Genomic DNA, 20,897 nt, shown 5'->3' with positions numbered 1-20,897 from the left:
GCCCTAATTTTAGACATGTTATCTATTAATGCAACCGCGCTATGACCCGATTCATCCGTTTATTTGCTTTAGCTTATTGGATTTATAAAAGTCCTTTATCTCCGTCGCTTTCGTCGTGTTTTGTGTTTTGTGCGTCTCTGCAGCTCAAAGACTCACAAAGGCCTGAATGTTTCCATCGGAGCATCTTCTTTTGTTTTCTCAGGAAATATTATATGATTATATTGGGGTTTTTTTTATTAAATGCAAAAACTGTAATTCAGCAGAATATTCCCAGCTTTTAAAGCCACAGAACAAAACAAAAAAAATATTGGCACAATTAAAATGTTTTGATTCATGTCAAACCAATAGCAGAACAAATCGTTGCTTAAACCTGCATGTAAATATTAGGATATGAGCAATTGTTTGAATAATCCTCCGTTAACGAGGCCAGTGGCTTTAGGCTGTTATGTTCAGACAGTTTACCGAATCAATTAATTGTCGTGAAGACATTATTAGTGTCCGCACCCAAACAATCTGTAAAGACTGCCGGCTGTATTAATGAGGCTATTTTGACATCTTGTGATGTTTGACAATTAAAGTAACATAAAAAAGCAACAGACTCTGGTTAAATGAATAAATATATCTTACATCTAGAACACAAAAAAAAATATCAGAGGTGTGTGTTTCATTCCTACACGAGTGAGACGGCAGATAATAATAACTGAGAACAGATTATTCTTTTTCAAGACGCCAAAGTCCAACACAACCTGTGTGAGTTCACAGAAAAGCTGTTTAAAAAAAGTGGATTGCGCACAAATGAAAAGCTCATAAAAACTCTTAAGCCTCAACTTTTCACACCGAAACAGCTCACACACATACAAACAATACAGAGAGAGAAATATGAGTAGAGAATTGATTTTAAAAATATAAACTGAAATAAAATCGGCATTATTATTATTTATTTACTTATGTGTTTATTTATTTATTTGTGTTTGTTTGTTTGTCTTTCTTTCTTTCTTTATATTATTGTGTTATAATACCAATTATTGTTATTATGACTTTTATTGTTGTTGTTGTTATTATTATTATTATTATTATTATTATTATTATTATTATTATTATCATTACCATTACCATTACTACAACTACTATCGCCATCATCATTATATTAAAGTATAAAATACTATACTTTAATTTTACTCTCTGCTTGTTACTCACATATTCGGGTTAAGCAAAATGAGGCTGAGGATGAAAATTAATTTAAGAAGAAGATCAGAAACTGAGAATGAGGACACATTTAGGGGATGATGGAGATGATGAGGATGAGGGTGACGTCAGTTGAGGATGATAAAGTTGTTAAATTTGTTGAGGATTAAACAAAGATGAAGATCAGAAACTGAGAATGAGGACACATTTAGGGATGGAGAGGATGAGGATGAGGGTGACGTCAGTTGAGGATGATAAAGTTGTTAAATTTGTTGAGGATTCAAAAAAAGATGAAGATAAAGAAAAAAAAAAAAAAAGCAGTGTGATGAAGAGGAGATCGAGGATGCAGGAAGATGAAGAGGGTGACAACGGTGGGAGGTGGGAGGTGGTGACGTCACCGCGAGGCGTGCTGCAGAGCGCTGGAGAAGAAAACCAAAGCAGCGTCTCGGAGACGCAACCAAAAGCGCTGATTATCGCGGACGCAGCGTTTTACGCGCAGCCGACGCATAAAGTGGATTTAACTGAACAACCTGCATGGAGAAACTCTAAAGGCTTTATTCATTTTTTTTTCTCCCCTTGTCGTCTGCCTCTGCTGGGCACCAACTGGTGAGTAAAAACACACACCTTGTCTGTCAGGTAGCTGGATTTTAGCTCAGGGAATAATCGGTCAGAATGTTGGTCTCGCTCTTCAGATGTTGCAAATGGAATAGAATAGAATAGAACGCTTTATTGTCATTGTATTAAATACAACGAGTTTCACAGGTGCCACTTCTGGTCAGTGCTTTAAATCAAATACTTGACAAGACTAAACGAGGCAGATAAAACATATAACAGGTATAAAACACACACAGTTATAATAAGACAAATAAAACAAGTAAAGTAGATGTAATAAATAAATATAAACAGAAGTGTTACACTAGAAGTATACAATATAAGAAAAAATAGATGTAATGTAAACAGAGGTTATTGCACTTGTAAAATAGGTAGAGTAGATGTAATAAATAAAATATAAACAAAGTTGCACTTGCATCAAGGATATATTGCACAGATAAATGTATTTTACATTCAGTGTATTAATATTGCACAGATTTATTGTTTGTTCAGTGTCCGTATGGCACACACAAGTCTGTGTTTAGTATGATGGAGAAAATTAAATGTTGTCAGCAGCTAACAGAGTGTGAGTGCAATTCAGAGTGGCTGAGCATCACTGTCAGCCACATATAGCATGTAGACTATTTTATTATTTCCATATAATATATAATCTTATAATATAATAAACTATATGTGCTTCTTTTTCTTAGTTAGAAAAAAGTAGGCAAATGCTGGTGACTGTTCTTAAGAAATACATGTTTGTCACCTGTAAGTGTGAAGATTTCCTTTGTGTAGTTCACAAGTATTTTTCTTTTCTTCATATTCTATTCTGAATAGTTTAAGAACGGACACAGGTGATGAGCCCTTTTTGTGTTGATGAGGAAGAGGAGCTGTGGAGGTCTTCATCACCTCTTACTTTTTATTATTTAGAATTGTTTTGTCTATTATTTAAAATGCTTTCATGTAAATAAATTCAATATTTATACTTTATACTGTGTGTGTGTGTGTGTGTGTGTGTGTGTGTGTACTATAATGGCAAAGGTAAACTTTGGGATGTTGGGTTAGGGTCGTTACTGAGGGCCTAAAACATTAAGATCTGTGTGGAAACGCTTATAAAATAAATTAAAAAGACAACAAGTGTGTGAAGGTGTTGGTGAAATATTTGGTTGCTGCTTATTAAAGTTATTTTTTAATATTTTTTTGGCTGCATTAGCTTGGAATTGCCCATATATAAGCCTAATAATTATAGTTTCTAATTTTCTAAAAAAAAATAAAATAAGTGTGAGGCAAAAAGAATTCAACATGATTATGAAGTTTCCTAAGAAATGGTGTATTAAAAAAAAATTGAAACACTCGTCTCCAAATAAAAATGAATTTAAAAAAAAAGAAATTATTTTTAACTAATTTAAATGTATTAATATATCATCAGAAATCTGATTATAATTTATTCCTAATTTATATGTAATATTATTTGGTTAAAGAGAGGAAAATAAATACATTTGACTTATTATTTTATATATTATTAAGTCTGATATGCAGGATCTTTCTTCTTCTGTTTTCCAGGATTCTGGAATGGAACTGAATCTGTCGAAGAATGTGATTTCTTGTGGAGACGCAGGTATGACGTGTTCTCTTCACAACTGTTTGATTATTATATTGTTATCAGAGTTACAAAACTAGAAACTATGATGTAAAGCAAAAACGGATGCTGTAGTAGTGTGAGTATACAGATCTACTGCAACTCTCGGTTTTATTGGCGCAAGGTCAGAACTTGTTGTTGGTGAATCTACAGGCATCTGCTTTCAGACGCAATATGTTTGATATGCGGGGAATTAATGCGCGGTGCATTTACGACATGGTGATATGCGGATATATCAGATAATGAGATGCAAATGGAAGCGTGTGGGAAACAAATGAAACGAGATTTTCAACAATGTTTAGCCTATAGTTGAGGTTTTATTTACACACTTTTATTTTTTGTGTGTCTGGTTTTTCTGATGATAATGATTTCCTGGTGAGTCGTTTTGGAAAAAAACAAAAAAAAACACGAAGCCAAATAGACAGCAAGCAACAAAAAAAGCTATATTCAGGAGGGAAGCTGAAGTTTACATGTAACATTTTATCTCATAACAAATTAAGTTTTTAACTAAAAAAAAGGAGGTCTTCTGGATTCAATCACAGAAAAAATAAGTTTTTTTTAAAGACATTTAAATGTCAAACATGCACGTCAGACGGAAATCCTTTTAAATTTTACATTTTCTGTCAAGAAATAATCATTTTTAATAATGAAGCAGCTAAAGGTCAGGTTCCTAAATAGCACGACTCTAATGGGAAACATAATTATTATGAAGACAGAAAGAGGTTTGGACTGCTGAGTATGTTTCTATTTGGAAAAATCAGACTAAATGGACCTTCATTAAAGTTACAGTGGAATCTATGTTACTAATAAACACGTGTACGTTTTTATTTTATTCTAACGTTTTTATCTATTCTTTTGTCATTATACTGCTTACTTGCACCAACAAAACCAAAGCAAATAGTGTATAACTCTTACACCTGGCAATAAACACCATTCTGATACTGGATTCTGATTCTGGATTCTGATTCGTTTTTATTGGTTTGTATTTTTGAGAACTAATTCCACCTCAACTCAAGTTATCAACCTTTTTTGTTTTCTATAAAACCAAACCACACTAAACATGATGGTGCCCAACTTTAAGTTCATATAAAATCCAATATTTTTACAGCTTCTTCTGATGAGCATTCCCTGTGATGGCCATTAGAAGTTATTGTTTTATTTAGGGTTGTTTGTTGGTTGTCAGGCTGCAGGTCAAACAGGTCTTGGACCAAGCAGAGAAAACCATCACCAAGGAAATAATCAGCCCTGTCCTTCTCCAGTTACGCACCGTGTCCAGTTACATATCCACTGCTGTTCCTGCCTTTCAATCTGCTCTCCAGCTTTAATTTTCTAAAGCTTTGTGTTTTTTTGGCCCCAGTGGTTCCAGCTTCACTTTGTTTGGTCGCCTTATAAGTTAAGAGAGGAATAAATACGGTATTATTACGCGTGTTTGGTGTGTGATTAAGAGTTTATTTTCACTTCTTGGGGAGGAAAAATATGAGTTGTTTGCATTTCCACCAGGCCTTTAACCTGTCCTGCCGGATGGAAAGGCTTTTTAACTCATCCATCACACGCAAGTGCCCTCCAGAGCAGAGGAGATGCAGGCTGGAGGAGGAGGAGGAGGAGGAGGCTGCTGGGTATTTAGATTAGCCCCATCTATCAGCCTGTAATATCTACTGGAGGACAGAGGAAAGGTAGAATCACAGGAGCTCCTCCATGGAAAAATCTACATGTGCTGTAAATCCTTTAATATTCCTACGGGGACTTTAAGGGTCAGCGGGTTTATTGTGACTTTTATTCTACTAGTGCTGCTCTAATATTCTTAGAAAAATGACTTTTTTGAACAGTATCTAAATTGTGATTTCCCTATAACAGGCCTGGGATTTTTTTTATTTCACTGTTTATTATATTCCTTATTATAGAGAGCCTTCAGTTCTTTCTTTTTTTTTAAGGATACAGCTGCACAACTGCTCTTATAATCACCGTGTATTGACCCACGCAGTGCCGCATATACACTCCACGGATACGCAGCGTAGACAGCAAGGCAAGGCAGCTCTATTTGTAGAGCACATTTCAGCAACAGGGAAATTCAAAGTGCTTTACATAAACATTCAAGAACATTGCGACAAAGTGCAAAAAGAACATTAAGACAGAATTAAAACAGTTATAAAAACATGAAAGATTAGAAAATAAAAAAAGCTAAAAATAAAATCTATAGGATAGAAGCTAAAATAGAAATATAACACACAAGAGTAAAAGCTCTATTGCGGTATATAAGATCATTATCTGGTTTAATAAAAGACAGCAGCAGCAAACAGGAAAGTTTTAAGCTTTGATTTAAAAGAACTCAGAGTTGGAGTTGGTCCTGCAGGTTTCTGGGAGCTTGTTCCAAATATCTGGTGCATAAAAACTGATTCTGCATGTTTAGTTCTGACTCTGGCGACACTAAGCAGACCTGATCCAGATGAACCTGAGAGGTCTGGATGGTTCAGAACATAGCAGTTTTGGCCACTAAACCATTCAGTGCTTTGTAAACCAGCAGCAGTATTTTGAAATCAATTCTCGGAGAGAGACAGGGAGCCAATGTAGAGACCTCAGAACTGGACTGATGTGATCCACTTTCTTGGTCTTAGTGACGTACCCACTGACCTCCCAAATAACACGCACCGATTTAGATTTCAAGTCCATTCAGTCTTCACAACCTGCATAGTAAATACCAGCTGCTGACACAGAGGGGTGACCAGGTGCTCCAGGTCGCTTTTTACAAAAATGCATCAGCATACAGATCCCACTTGCATTCTCGCGTTTGGGTCTATACCGTTGAAATTTCTCTTCAAACCTATTTTACGCACGTGTCTGCAGCTCAGAAAGTAAGTGAGTACGCAGGTAAATGATGGTGGTTTTCTGCAAAAAGGACACTTCAGTATGTAAGGGTCGAGCTTCTTACAGGCCTATTAGGTTCAGGTTCAGGTGACTTTATTTGTACCCGTATAGGTAGATTTGTTTTGCAGCAAAAATAGAGGATGACATCCGAATTGACAATAAGGTAGAGCACAGACAAGAGACAGACATACCAAAAACATGACAAAGAGTACTAAAAAAGGCTTACTGGAATCAGGACCCAGCAAAAAGAAGAAGGCCACAAGAACAATATAAAAAAAAAAAAAACACTGAAATATCAGGACAATAAATGTGAAAAGGGATAAACTTTCCATAAATATGTGCAAAAGCTGCTATTTAAATGAACAATTGCAGCTGGAACAAAGCTGTTCCTGTAGCGCTTTGTTCTACACCTTGGGATATTACTGCACACAACAGGCCTATTACTGCACACTGGAGCTGGATACTCTAATAATGACACAATTCTGCTATAAAAACAACAAATTGTTTAGTTAATTTCTAGATATTTGGATTTCTTAATTAGAATGAATGAATGTGGCAGGCCTGTTATGTGTAGAAATCTAATCCAGGCCCTTATGTGAGCTCCACTGAACAAATGTAGATGGGAAAAGCAGAGTGATTGGTGAGAGCTGGAGCACAATTATCATTTCATGCAGGGCACAAACCGAGCCACAGCCGGTTAGTAGGTCTCATGTTGCAGGAGAGACATAAAGCTACCAGTCCGTAGTAATACAGATGTGCAATAATAGACGTAATTAGTGTTTTGCACTTGTTTTTTTGTTTTGTTTAATTACGCAGACACACAACAAAATATGTCCTTTCCTGGTTGACATTTAGTCACTCAGAGCCGAGCATTTTCCTCACGAGATTAATTCTGCAGTTGTGTTTAGACACAAGCAAAAAAAAAAGTGTATTAATTCAAGAAAAAGCCTCTGACTCCAATGGCAAATGTTTGCCTTCTTCTGACTGTAAGAAATATGATTTTAAGTCTCTGTAGCTCTACTACAGTAAACCATTCAAACCTGAAATGTTGCTGTTGGTCTGCACATGTGCAATCACAATAAAGCATAGATCTTAGCACACACAATAAGTAGATATGTTCTAATGCGTAAAACCAAAACCCAAACTAAACGCCTGCTCTTATTGGCTCCCAGGATGCACCAGGTCTACTTAAAACCTTAAATCACCACAATGAGGCCAACCTCACTTCAAACTAATTGAAATCTTTTGCGAGCAGCGCGTTTTCTAACAAAGAAAGAAGTTTGCACATGCAGCTGCTGCATCACCATCATCATGTTTCACTCCAAGTGCAGCACACACCGAGATCAGCAAGTCAACATCTGGACGAAGCTCTGCAGCTCTCCACACAGACAGACAGACATATGGGTGTTCAGAGGGTTACAGTTCACATTAAAGGTCCCATATCGTGCTCATTTTCAGGTATATACTTGTATTTTGTGTTTCTACTAGAACATGTTTACATGCTGTAATGTTAAAAAAAAAACTTTATTTTCCTCATACTGTCAGCCTGAATATGCCTGTATTTACCCTCTGTCTGAAACGCTCCGTTTTAGCGCATTTTGACGGAATTGTAACAGAATTGCGTTGCTAGGCAACAGCTTGGGTCCATGTTTACTTCCTGTCAGCTGATGAAATTCACATACACTGCAACCAGTAAATACAACTGGGACACATTTAGAATGTTTACGTTTAAAATTGTGCCAATGGTCTAAATATTGTATATTTGTGACATCACAAATGAGCAGAAAATCCTGATAGCTTGTTTCAAATGCACAATTTCTGAATACGGGCTGTGTGTATTTCCCTGTGGATTGAGTGTTTCGATACTTTTACAGTATTTATATAGAGCTGAAGCCTGCTTTATAATAAAAAAAACATGAAAATCTCACTTTTTCATAATATGGGACCTTTAACTGAACTGTGAGTCAATGTGTGAATGCGTGTGAGGGATGACAGAAAACACTGAGATTATATAAAATCTGATTTGAAATTTTGATTTTCAAATTTACTTATTAGCTATTTTCACATACTTTATCTAAATTATACCACAGGGCTTGTATAGAAAGCGTATAATGCAGCCTGCAAACTGACCACCACTGGATCGCCATTCGTGCATCACCGACCAACAAAACGCACTGAAATGTGTCACCATCAGCAGCCACATTCAGGTCATCTGTAATCAGATCATATTAGCGAACCATCAATCTTAATGGGGATTTGTGCCGAGAGGTTGTGCATGTTGAAGATTAGAAAAAGGTTTTTATTAATGTTTAATTACATCACCATGTTTGGGGGAAAGATCTGCTGCTGTCATCAGATTTAGTTATCTGGTAGAAAATCTGTTATTCTGCTATAAAAGGAAAACAAAACGTGTGTTAAATTATGAGCTATGCTGGTCTTTTTATTAGTCCTGATTGTTTATTTGTCAAAGTGCAACAATGAGCTGGATGGAGAGCGACACTTAGTCAGTTTACAGTGCGTGCCATTATTCATACTATACACAATAATCTTCATGCACTTTTCAATCATACTGAGGAAACAGTAACTGGGCATGGCCAGTGTTGGAGGGCAAATGTTTATTCAGCTCAGTACATATCCGAGATATACGGTACATTGTGTGGGTGCGTGTGTGTATAAGCGCACCCAGCTGCGTTGCGCTGGAAGAGATTCAAACATGCCTGCACGAATAAAAGGCCCATTTTACTCCTAAAGAGCAAAGCGGTGCATTGCGCGCTCCCGAGAGCTGGAGAAAAAAAAAAACGAACGCTGCAAAAAATATGTGCGTAAAAACCAGCCATTCAGTCTTTTAAAGGTCCCATATCCTTCTGGAAACAGAGTAAAAAAAGTGTCTTCCATTTTCTTTTTTTGTGTGATTTCCTTCCTATTTAGGGTTAAAAGAAAATCTTACAATTTAGACTTTTTAATTTGTATTTTTAATTTTGCAATATGTCCACTGTAGTCCATTTCAGTGTGAAAAGACAGCCGAATTTAGAAGATACAAAAAAAAATAATGGCTATAGAGTGATATTAAACCAAGAATACATTCAACTTGATTTAAAAAAAAAAAAACACATGACATATCACTGGAAAGCCCATGATGTCCTCTTTACAATAACCCAGGGGTCGATGAGTAGGTCAAAAGAGTAAAAAGGAGATGCAAGTGGACAAAATTTCGACTACATAGGACACATGTCAATGGGCTGGGTCTCATTAGGATATTATAAAAAGTGAGATTTTCATGTCTTTTATATTATGAAGCAGGTTTAAATGTTTTATAAATTCTGTTAAACTATCAAAACACTCAATATACGGAGAAATACACATACAGCTCGTATTCAGAAATGATGCGTTTGAAACAAGCTGTTTTGGATTTCTGTCCATTTGTGATGTCACAAATGTACAATATTTAGACCATTACGCGGTTTTAAACATAAAAATTCTAAATGTGTCCCAGTTTATTTCCTGTTTCAGAGTATGTAATTGACATCAGCTGACAGGAAGTAAATATGGACCCAAACTGTTGCCTAGCAACGCAATTCTGTTGCAATTCTGTTGAAATGCGCTAAAACGGAGCGTTTCAGACAGGAGGGTGAATACAGGTATATTCAGACAGACAGGATGAGGGAAATGAAGTTTTTTTTTAACATTACCGCATGTAAACATGTTCTAGTAGAAACACAAAATACAAGTATGAACCTGAAAATGAGCATGATATGGGACCTTTAAAACAAGTGGGAAAACTAGAGTAGAAATTCACATGGAATATTATGCTCAGATAGGATGCTTTTTACGTTTTCACTGCAAAAAATGTGTGCGTAAACCAGCCAATGTGTGCGTAAACTCAGTATGCGTCCAATATTGAGACTTTTAGCAAGTGGGAAAACTGTAGAGTCGAAATTCACATGGAATATTATGCTCAGATAGGAAGCTTTTTACGTTTTCACTGCAAAAAATGTGTGCGTAAACCAGCCATTCAGTCTAATACTGAGTCTTTTAGCAAGTGAGAAAACTGTAGAGTAGAAATTCACATGGAATATTGTGCTCAGAGAGGACGCTTTTTACTTTTTCACCGCACCTAAACTTGATTGAAGACTTTTGCATGCGATAAAAACTAAATGTCTGATAAATTAATAGCACCACTTGTTTTAGCTTGACGTCAGAGTTGTTTGGGCGGATGTTTTTTCTTGCAGTGGTGCATGCTCAGTGGGTGGGACTCGTTCATTTTGGGGAGGTTAAACGCAGCCGATGGGTGTGTCTCATGTGTGGGTGTTGGAGAGCCGAGGCTTCCTCTCAGTCACAGCGGTGCACAAGCTTTTTCCTGCAGCGCAGAGAAGGAAGGAGAGGAATAAGGAAAAAGGAGCTGCATGTGTGGGGGGTTAATTTTTATTTTTCGTGGAAGAACAAGACTTTCGTGTGATCGTTGCAGAGGGTGGACTTTTTTTTAAGCTTTTGAGGAAAAAAGCGCTGTGCATCTCCAAGGATTCATCCCCCTTTTTACCCTTTTTTTGCACGCATCCTTCTCTCTTCAAGGTGGGATGAATTTGGACAGAGTCGCAGAGGCAGTGAGAGCTGCACCGCCGGCTGCTCGCGACGTGGCCACCGCGTTTCATTTACCGAGAACTTCAAACAGCAGCAGAGAAACTTTAGAGAACTCAAGCAGCGAGTCTTCAGACACAGAGTTGGCAGGTACACACAGCCAGAGTATTAACTTGTTATTGCTAAAAACAGTGCTTTACTGTTAATACAAAAGAAAACTTGTTCAATTACGCTCATAGCCTAAAAAAACAGCACTTTACTGCTGATCAACTGTCTAAAGTATCATCAGTAACAGTTTCATGCAGTATTTTTTTTAATTCTGGGACCTGATCTGCACATGTGAGGCTTGTACGTTGTACATGATTGGAAAATCAGTGAATTAGCTTTATTGTTCTTCACTCACATGTTGTTATGGTTTGCATTCTGTACTCAGCTATAGACAGACATTTGGGGAAAAGTGTCAACAAGTCTATTCATCTAGGCAAAAAAAAATAATGTTTATTAAAATGTATGTAAAAAATACAACCTAAATAGTGCATCAGTAAGATAAAAGAAAGGTGAAAAACAGCTATATAATGTATCTTTAAACAGTAAATTAACTCTAAAATACTGTGAAATTTAATAAAAAAAACAGTTCAAACTGTATTTCTCATTAACAGTACAAAGCTGTAAATTTCAGCGACAGTATAATAATGTTAATTTTACAGTAACATAAAGGCAACCCTGCTGCCAGTTCTTTACTGTTATTTTACTGGGAAATTCTTAACAGAGTGCTTTTAGCAACTCGATTCCTTCTTCTGAGTGCAATAACAGTTTATTTTACGTCTCCATCTCGGCAGTAAAGGAGACACTATTTTAGTGAACTCAGTGTTTCCTTATTCTCACTGCAAAGACGATTTATTTCCTGCAACATGCACGTGGATAAAATGCAACAAAGTCCATTTGCAGTAAATCTTAGTTTGGTTTATTTCTGCTCCACAGTGTAATGCGCATAAAAATGCAACAGAAACAAGGGAGAATAGTTCAGCTTTTTGTTTATTGCGTTGGCTGAACCAAACACTTGGCAGGATTCTGAGGTCTGTCAGGGAAAAATGTGCAGAACAGCCTGGCCTGCTGTCAGTAAATGCATTAAAACAAAACTATAAATATTGAGCCCATCCACCAATCTAAACTAGAAAGCCAGAAGGTCTGTTAACAATTCTTGGAGAAGCTTTTTGTTCTTCAACTTGGCCACACTTTTAGAGGAAAAACTAGTCTTCTGTCTCACTCCATGTGAGGAAGAAATGGCAAACATGGGTGCATGTTTATTTCCTTTGTTTGAATTATTTATGGGGCTTAAATTAAAAATGATGTTGTGGCTTTAAGTTGCTTTTTATTTTTGGCAAACAGTCAAAACACTATTCCCTTTTTTTGTGATTAACCTTTGCACGTGTTGACCCTTCAGTTTAATGAGCCAACCTTGTTAGGACACGAATACAGAGATAGCAGTTGGGAGATAAGAGACCTCGTAGTAAAGAAAAGCCATACTGATCTCTAAGTGTGTTTGAAAGAATCGATGCAAAACTCACAGACATGTTTGTAAATATTTGGCTTTTAATGTGTCACTTCTCTTCTGAGGGCTTATTTTTCATGAACAACTTTGTAAATAGTTTATTTATAGCTTTGCTTATTTCATGCTGGCATGCAGAGTTGACCTATAAAGCTTTAAGTTTGTTTTTGCACGTTGGTTGCATTTACTTTCAGTCTGAAACGTTTGACTTTTAAAGTGAAAATACTAAATTTGTATGTACGTGTTAAACAAAGTACCATATTGCCTTTGGTCGTGTCATAAATTACAGAAATACTGGTCTGAAATATTATGTGAAATGGAAAAGATATTTGATTTAGAAATGCATCTTTGATTTTAGGAATCCCAAGTACAAATATAAACTACTACAGCCAACAAAAGGTTATATAACATTCTTACATTTGCTGCTAGAAAAAATATCTTACTACAGTGGATCAGTGATAAGAAACCCTCTGTCCAAGGCTGGCGAAAAGTCATATTTGAGATGGTCCCTTTGGAATATCTCACAAATATTCGACATGCCCAAAGTAGATCAGTTCCACAATATTTGGCAGCCCTATCTGAATTATATTGGACCTGAACTCTCTTACATTATCTCACAAGGAGTCTCTTGAACATGAATTCATATATCCTGTGACTTCCCTACACTATGGACTATTTCCTATGATCTCCAATTAGGGCTGTGTTGATATCAGAATTTCACTAAACGATTATCGTGGCCAAAGAATTCACGATAACGATATTATCGCAATATCTATAGAACATTTTTTTTTTTTAAATTAAATAATGCTATAATTCACATTAATCTTTAACTTTGTTTTTGCATAAATTGTGCATTTTTTTCTCTGTTTTGGCAAATTAATTACATGCAAAATACGAGTGTAGGGAGGTGAAGACAGAGTTGTTACCATAACTTTATATATAAACTTATTTAGGAGATGCTATATTATTAACACAATATTATCATATGTGTATTATTAACATGATATCAATATTAATTTTTTTTTATCTGAGCTGTACCAGTGTTGGTTTATTGTGTTTGTGAAAATAAGAAAACCCAATAAACATATTAGTGAAAAAAAAAGTACCATAGCTGCAGCATAGAATAATTTCACCCCAAAACCAAACCAGCCATATGATACGTGGACAGACACAATATGATCTGTAAAAACTTCTTATAAAGACTTTAGCAATGCTCGAATGCTTGAAAGTTATCATGGTGGTCAAATCATTTAAGAAAAAAAAAACGTACACAGAAGTATATGATGGAGAAATCTGTGATTATTTAGGTCAAAATATATAGTAGGAGTGCTGTCCTTTGGCTTTAATGTGTCACTTCTCTTCTGATGCTTATTTTTCATGAACAACTTTGTAAATAATTTATTTATAGCTTTGCTTATTTCATGCTGGGAGAGTTGACCTATAAAGCTTTAGATTTGTTTTTGCACGTTGGTGCATTTAATTTCTGAAACATTTGTCTTTTAAAGTGAAAATACTATTTTTTTTATGTGCATGTTACACAAAGTACCATAGCTGCACCATAGAATAATTTCACCCCCGATTTTATGATCCACAGAAAAGGAGAGAAGCGCCGAACAGAGGAGCGATGATGGGAACGCAGACGATCCGAAGAAGAAGAAGCAGCGACGGCAGCGGACTCACTTCACCAGCCAGCAGCTGCAGGAGCTGGAAGCAACTTTCCAGAGGAACCGATACCCGGACATGAGCACCAGGGAGGAGATCGCTGTGTGGACCAACCTGACCGAGGCCAGAGTCCGGGTAAGAGGCCAAACAGGCCGTGCGTAATACGTGCGTAATGACGATTAGAGAAATAAACCTCATTCAGAATCAGAATCAGAATTAGAATTAGAATCAGAATTAGAATCAGAATCAGAATGGTGTTTATTGCCAGGTGTAAGAGGTATGCACTAGGAATTTGCTTTGGTTTTGTTGGTGCAAATAAGCAGTAAAATAACAAAAGAATAGATAAATACGTTAGAATAAAATAAGAATAAAAAAATTGAAATTTTACCAATATACAATATAAGCTATAAACAAAAAAATAAACATGATATAAACAAATAGTGCAAATGACATCAGTATCCTAAGACGATTTGAGAAATAAACCACAACATTCTGGGAGTATTCTCAAGCAATTACCTAAATACATGAAATAACTCCAACACATATGGACTGGATAAATAACTAAATGTTAAGCGAAATATACCCCGAAATAAATAATGCTAAGAAAATTAACAACGCAAAATATGTAATAAGAAAATTAATATCTGCGTTGCATGCAGGTAACATTAACGCCTACGTACGTGTGTGTGATTAGGCTCTATCTCTCTATATATCTATAGATCTATCTATAGATCTATAGATCTATATAGATAGATCTATAGATATATATATCTATAGATATATATATATCAGTATGTAGGTCAGATATCCCAAAATAAAACCAACACATTTACAGCATCAAACGCTCGGAGGGAATGACTGTGTGACTGCAAATGAATCAGAAACGAGCCTCTGGACTTCCTCAGGTCTTATCGAAATACCTGACAAAATCCCCGTTAGTCGGCACTCTGAGACTCATTTTTAATTCATAGTAGAAACAGTTTACAAGTGGAACCATCAGACGGCCGCGCGGAGGCTATTTATAGGCGCGCAGTGGACAAGGTGCTGAGGACAAATTGTCCACAAAGACATGAGCGATGTGACGGAGAGCTGCGTCTCACTGCGAGGCTCCACTTTCCTACCGAGCAAAAAAAAAAAATAATAATAATACTTTTGGTTTTAATGGCATGTTAACGAGCAAAAAGCCTCATTAGAGCTCATGAAACGATGGAGACATTCAAAATAGCTGAGCTCACAAATAGCATTCAATGTCATAATATATTATCTGTCAAGCTTGATTGAACACCGATGACCTTAAAAAGGTCAAGTCCAAACACTTTAAAATGTCAAAACATTTTTAATAAATGCTCAGATATGAATCAGAAATGTTGCCAATGTTTTCTTTTTATTCCGCTAAAATAAAATGCTGCACTGTTTCACTTTCACCGCACTTTAAATAGCTGTATGCACTTATCTGTTGATTTCATTTATTATTATTTTTTTTTCTTTGTTTTGTTTTTTAACTCTACTCTTTATTTTTGTCATTATTATTATTGCTATTTCTTTTCTTGATTTTGAATGTTGAGGTTTTCTCTATAGTGTACTCGATGGGTTTGTCTGTAAACTCATCTATTTAAAAGCTGGTTTATAGACTGTTGTAATTACAAACAGTGGATTGCATATATGAAAACAGCCTTGAAAAAAGGGAAAAAAATAAAGTAGAAAAAAATAAATAGCTGCATGCATTTTTTATGCAATTTGAGAAGGTGGATTCTGCAAAGGACGAGCCGCCAGGCGCCAGTTGCTGTAAATGAAAACCGACTGCAATTGTTTTGTGTTTGACGCACGTCTCTTGCATCCACATTTTTTTGTCTGAGAAAAGAGCAGCCAGCATGAATACCTGCGTAAAAGCAGCTTGTTGTGTCAGCTATCTTCTACTTGTAAATGGTTCCTATTATAAGAATTTAAATCTCGTATAATTAAAGTCCTCCCTGAATAAATAGAATCACACAGCTCGAGGTAGATCTGGCTGCACGAGCTGCGTCTCCTGCACGCGGACAAATAAGGGTCCAGACTGGTGGTGATGTCATCAAAAGACATATCCTCCATTGGCTCCACTAACACCCTCAGAGAGAGAGAGATGTCGTATCCAACAGATCCAAATAGCTAAAGACAGATTACATTTCTGCTAAATTTTCAACATGAAATGTGTTGACATGTTAGTCCTGCTCGTGTCAGAAATGCGCGCGGTGTTGGGAATTACGCACGTGTTTTAAATAATGGAAGACTTACTTTTTTAGAGGATGACTGCAACTTAATATATGTTAACGCCACATATCCGAAAAAACTCCCAGTTTTTTTTATCAAATGATTTTTCTTCACAGTGTCTCTGAATTATATCACATTTAACGTCGCTGCAGTAATTTACATGAACTCTTAAGAGGCTGGATTTTCACTCTTTCATTCAGTAACAGGAAGAAGTCGCTCGGAGAAAGTGTAAAGACCTCAATAGCACACATAATATTATACATGATGAGGATGTTGTCCTCATATGAAATGATGGGAGAGCGAGTCTGTGTTGACACCAGCAGTTTTCTACAATATCTTTGCACATATTTAAGCAAATCAATGGTACATTTTGCATCAATATGTTAGTTGGAACAAGAAGTAATTGTATGCATTTAGCGCACAGTGTGTCTCTGATATTAATGCGTTAATTCCATTGTATTATTTTTTTGTTAGAATTACTTTTGCTTTGTTAGTTTTCTTGGCATTATTTATTTCGGGGTATATTTCGCTTAACATTTAGTTATTTATCCAGTCCATATGTGTTGGAGTTATTTCATGTATTTAGGTTTATTGCTTGAGAATACTCCCACCCAAGAATGTTGTGGTTTATTTCTCAAATCGTCTTTACACACATACACATATACATATACATATATATATATATATATATATATATATATATATATATATATATATATATATATTCTTATCACTGGACATCAAGTGATGCAAATTAAAATAAATACTCTGCATAATTGCCTTCAACACATCCTTGGCTCTTTGGTCAAAACACACTGATGTTGTAGGCTGTTGCTGTTGTTTTATTTGAATTATATCATGAAATAATACATGATTCATTTACAGGTTTCTAAACAAATTAAATCGGTCATGACATTAATTCAATTGCAGAAATTTAAAAATATTTGGAGATACATTTTCTCACAAGGAATATTTAATTGAAAAAAAAAAAACAAGAATGTTTCTATACTAGAACTGTTGGACAAAAGTTGGTCATTTAATTGGGTCTCTATCCGTGTACACTCACTAATTTAACACTTCCTGCGTAAATAGCTGAACAACTGACAATAAATGTGGCTTTAATAAAAAAGCAAATGTAAACGTGCAAAAAAAAGAAGCACTTTTTTCCACCCTCCGCAGTTATATTCACTTTTGATGATTTTGAGCAAATTAAAGAGGAGTTTTACTGGATCAATTTGAAGTTTAAGTCTGTACAGTATACTGGACTCTAAAGCTGCAGCAGTTGCTCCTCTAATTTAACCACAAGGCTGAATTTAAATGAGCAGAAAAGTAAAAAAAAAGTTTAGTATCAAAAGACTATTAGGACCAAGTTTTATGTTTTCACAGCTCCAATACAAACTGAAAAACTGAGGATGAATTGCACTTGGCAAAAAAAGTGTTATTTTCTATATTTCTGATAAACTGATTTTTGTGGTCATATATAAAACACATATAAAGCCTATAACTGAAAACGTGGACCAAGAGGCAAATACGCCTTTGTGTGTGTGTTACTAAAATGATCATAACTGAACACACAGTCTGGGCATCTTTTTGTGTTTACAAACTGATGTAAACAAATTTCTCTGAGAACATTAAACAGATGTAGTTGTTGTTATTAAAGAACTGATAACGTGGGACTGCAGCTTTAAATGTGGCATTTAGCTGTATAAATCTTTTGAGTGTGCCTTTAAAATATTTAACCCTTTGATATTTCACTATATGCAACTTTCAAATGTTTTTCATTTAGATTTTTGTTTTTCTTTTTTTTTATAAATAGCACACAATGTGTTTTTGCCAGTTTTCAGTTGCCAAAACACCTACAGACCCTGAAGGCATCGTCACTACTGCTTTTAACAACTGTGCGTCCTTTTCCAACATTTTAACTGCATGCACTGTTTTTGATAGTAAGCCTTTTGTAAAACACTGGCCATGCACTACAGATTAAAAATAGCCTTTTGGCTAATTCTGGCATTTTTTTTTTATACCATCTGTATTTGTTCATTTGAACCGTCCCTTGTCAAATAAACTAAACTCTATAGGGGGCCTTCAAGTGCACCGAGATATTATTCAGTTGGCTAAGAAAAAAAAGGTACAGATAATTATTGGAAAGTTGGATTTTATGCAACATGAGATGCTGCCACATACTTGTAACTTGATTCTGGCCTGTAAGACAATAAGTTAATGTCAAAAACAAAATCAGGAACCGTATCTTCTTTTTCGTTTTTTTAAATTTAATTTAATTAATTTATTCATTATCATCATTATTATTTTTATTATTATAATTTTTTTCCCTCTTATTTCTATGTATATGTATGTGTGTATGTGTGTATGTGTGTGTGTATGTGTGTATGTATGTGTATTTGTATGTGTATGTATGTATGTGTATGTATATATATATATATGTGTATATATATATGTACATATATGTATGTATGTATGTATGTGTGTATGTGTACATGTGTGTAGGTATATATATATATATATATATATATATATATATATATATATTTTTTTTTTTATGTTTTTTTTTTTTTCTCTTGTTCTTCTTATTATTTCATGACTTATTTGTGGATACTCTCCCCATGTTGTATTCTCTACAATTTGAATTTTATGTATCCATGATTGAGAATCAGTTAGGTCCTTTGTGGACAGCTGTGGCTGTTTGTGTATATGTTGTTGTTGTCAGGTATGATTGATTGATGTGTTGTGTCACGGGGTGAGTGTTGTTCAGAAAAACAAACTTTCCTTGCATAGTGACTGTTCAATTGATTATTGACAATTAATAAAAAGACCTTTGAAAGAAATGTCCACATATGTGACACTTTGGGGTCCCCATGGTACCTCTCTCATTCCTCAGGTGACTCTCAGCTCCTTAATGGCACAGCACTATAACTCTCCTGTCTCCTCCAGGTGTGGTTCAAGAACCGCCGGGCCAAGTGGAGGAAGCGTGAGCGCAACAATCAGATGGACCTGTGCAAGAACAGCTACCTGCCGCAGTTCAGTGGACTCATGCAGCCTTACGAAGACATGTACCCGGCCTACACCTACAACAACTGGACCAACAAGGGCCTCACCCCGGCGCCGCTGTCCACCAAGAACTTCACCTTCTTCAACTCCATGAGCCCCCTCACCTCGCAGTCCATGTTCTCATCGCCCACCTCCATCTCCTCCATGACCATGGCCTCCGGGATGGGCCACTCCGCCGTGCCGGGCATGCCCAACCCGGGCCTCAACAACATCAACGGGATCGGCACGTCCGGCATCAACTCGGCCATGTCTCCGTCCGCGTGTCCGTACGGGCCTCCCGGTTCTCCATACAGCGTTTACCGGGACACTTGCAACTCCAGCCTGGCCACCCTCAGACTCAAATCCAAACAGCATCCAACTTTTGGATACAGCAGCCTGCAGAGCCCTGGATCCAGCCTCAACGCCTGTCAATACAACAGCTGACGTTGTACTAATGTTACTAATATAAATAAATAAATATATATATGTGATAATAAACGGACACGGTGTCAGAGCTTACAGGCTATATACCTGCGGATGATGAGGGAAAAAAAAAAAAAAAAAAAAAATCAAAGACGACTAAACTGGATTAGTTGCAATCATTTTTCAAAAAAAAAAGAAAGAAAAAGTGGATTATGCGGGTTTTATGTGTTTACCAGTGAACTTGCACAGCAATTGAAATGTCCAGGTTTTTTGGATTTTTTTTTTTTAAGTAATGAAGACGTGTTACATTGCTGCATTGTACATATAAATGTAAATATATACAGGCTTAACATATGAAACAGACGATGGGATTTTTGCTTGCTTTTGAAGACTGGCTGGCTGATGGGAGGGGGGGGGGGGGGGGGGGGGGGGGGGGGTTGTCTTGACCTAAAAGGATTTGCAAAAAAAAATAAAGCGTGGAGCATATCATCATCAACACGAGAAAAGAAAAAGTCACCTATGAGTCATTCTATAATTAGGGGTACATTTCATGTCAACCAAAAAGTGAAGAAATCAAATAATTATGACAATTATATACAATAACATGTATTTTAATGTTAATCTGAAGAGCAAAACCTGACATTTAGCAAATCGGACAGCACAAAAACAGCAAATTCCAGTATAGAATATGCATTTTCTGCAAAATAAATGATGGGACCTGTTGACTTTTTTGTATTAAATGAAAGAGAATTGTGCCCTGATATAAAATTGACAATTGCGTGAAGTGAATATTTAGTAAAATTGATAAATACAGCCCATAGACATGACATGTACCCCTAATTATAGAATCACTCCTATATTGTACATATTTTATACTGCTTCTGTGTGCTTTCTATTTACCGTCTATGCAGGGTGCCACCGGCCCGTTTCACTGACTTTACTTTGAAAATGTCTTTCCCATTTTTTGTTTGTTTGCTGAAATAGAAAATGCATGTTTAAAACTTGAGTGCAACGTGTTTTTGTACAATAATGTAAAGACTTTTACAGAAGTACGTTCATTAGCCTAAACTGTATACAAAAAAAAAAAAAAAAGGTGATTCAAAGTCCTCATGTGTTTAT

General features: G+C 36.0%; 1 protein-coding gene across 3 annotated transcripts; it reads left to right on the top strand.

Moving 5' to 3' along the window:
• The first annotated feature begins 1,600 nt into the window (after positions 1 to 1,600).
• Positions 1,601 to 20,897, top strand: pitx1 (paired-like homeodomain 1). Of its 3 annotated transcripts, none has more exons than XM_037749715.1 (4): positions 1,601 to 1,791; positions 3,340 to 3,394; positions 13,996 to 14,198; positions 19,260 to 20,897. In XM_037749715.1, exons 2-4 carry the CDS (start codon positions 3,349 to 3,351, stop codon positions 19,797 to 19,799), a joined length of 789 nt encoding a protein of 262 aa, XP_037605643.1. In that variant the 5' UTR covers positions 1,601 to 1,791; positions 3,340 to 3,348; the 3' UTR covers positions 19,800 to 20,897. The 3 variants fall into 3 exon arrangements, with proteins under 3 accessions (XP_037605643.1, XP_037605644.1, XP_037605642.1); XM_037749716.1 differs by lacking the exon at positions 1,601 to 1,791 and adding an exon at positions 1,975 to 2,019; XM_037749714.1 differs by lacking the exons at positions 1,601 to 1,791; positions 3,340 to 3,394 and adding an exon at positions 10,591 to 11,002.

This window comes from Sebastes umbrosus, chromosome 17 (assembly GCF_015220745.1).
Source record: "Sebastes umbrosus isolate fSebUmb1 chromosome 17, fSebUmb1.pri, whole genome shotgun sequence".
Taxonomy (NCBI): Eukaryota; Metazoa; Chordata; class Actinopteri; order Perciformes; family Sebastidae; genus Sebastes; species Sebastes umbrosus.
This window is presented reverse-complemented; position numbering and strand designations above follow the sequence as displayed.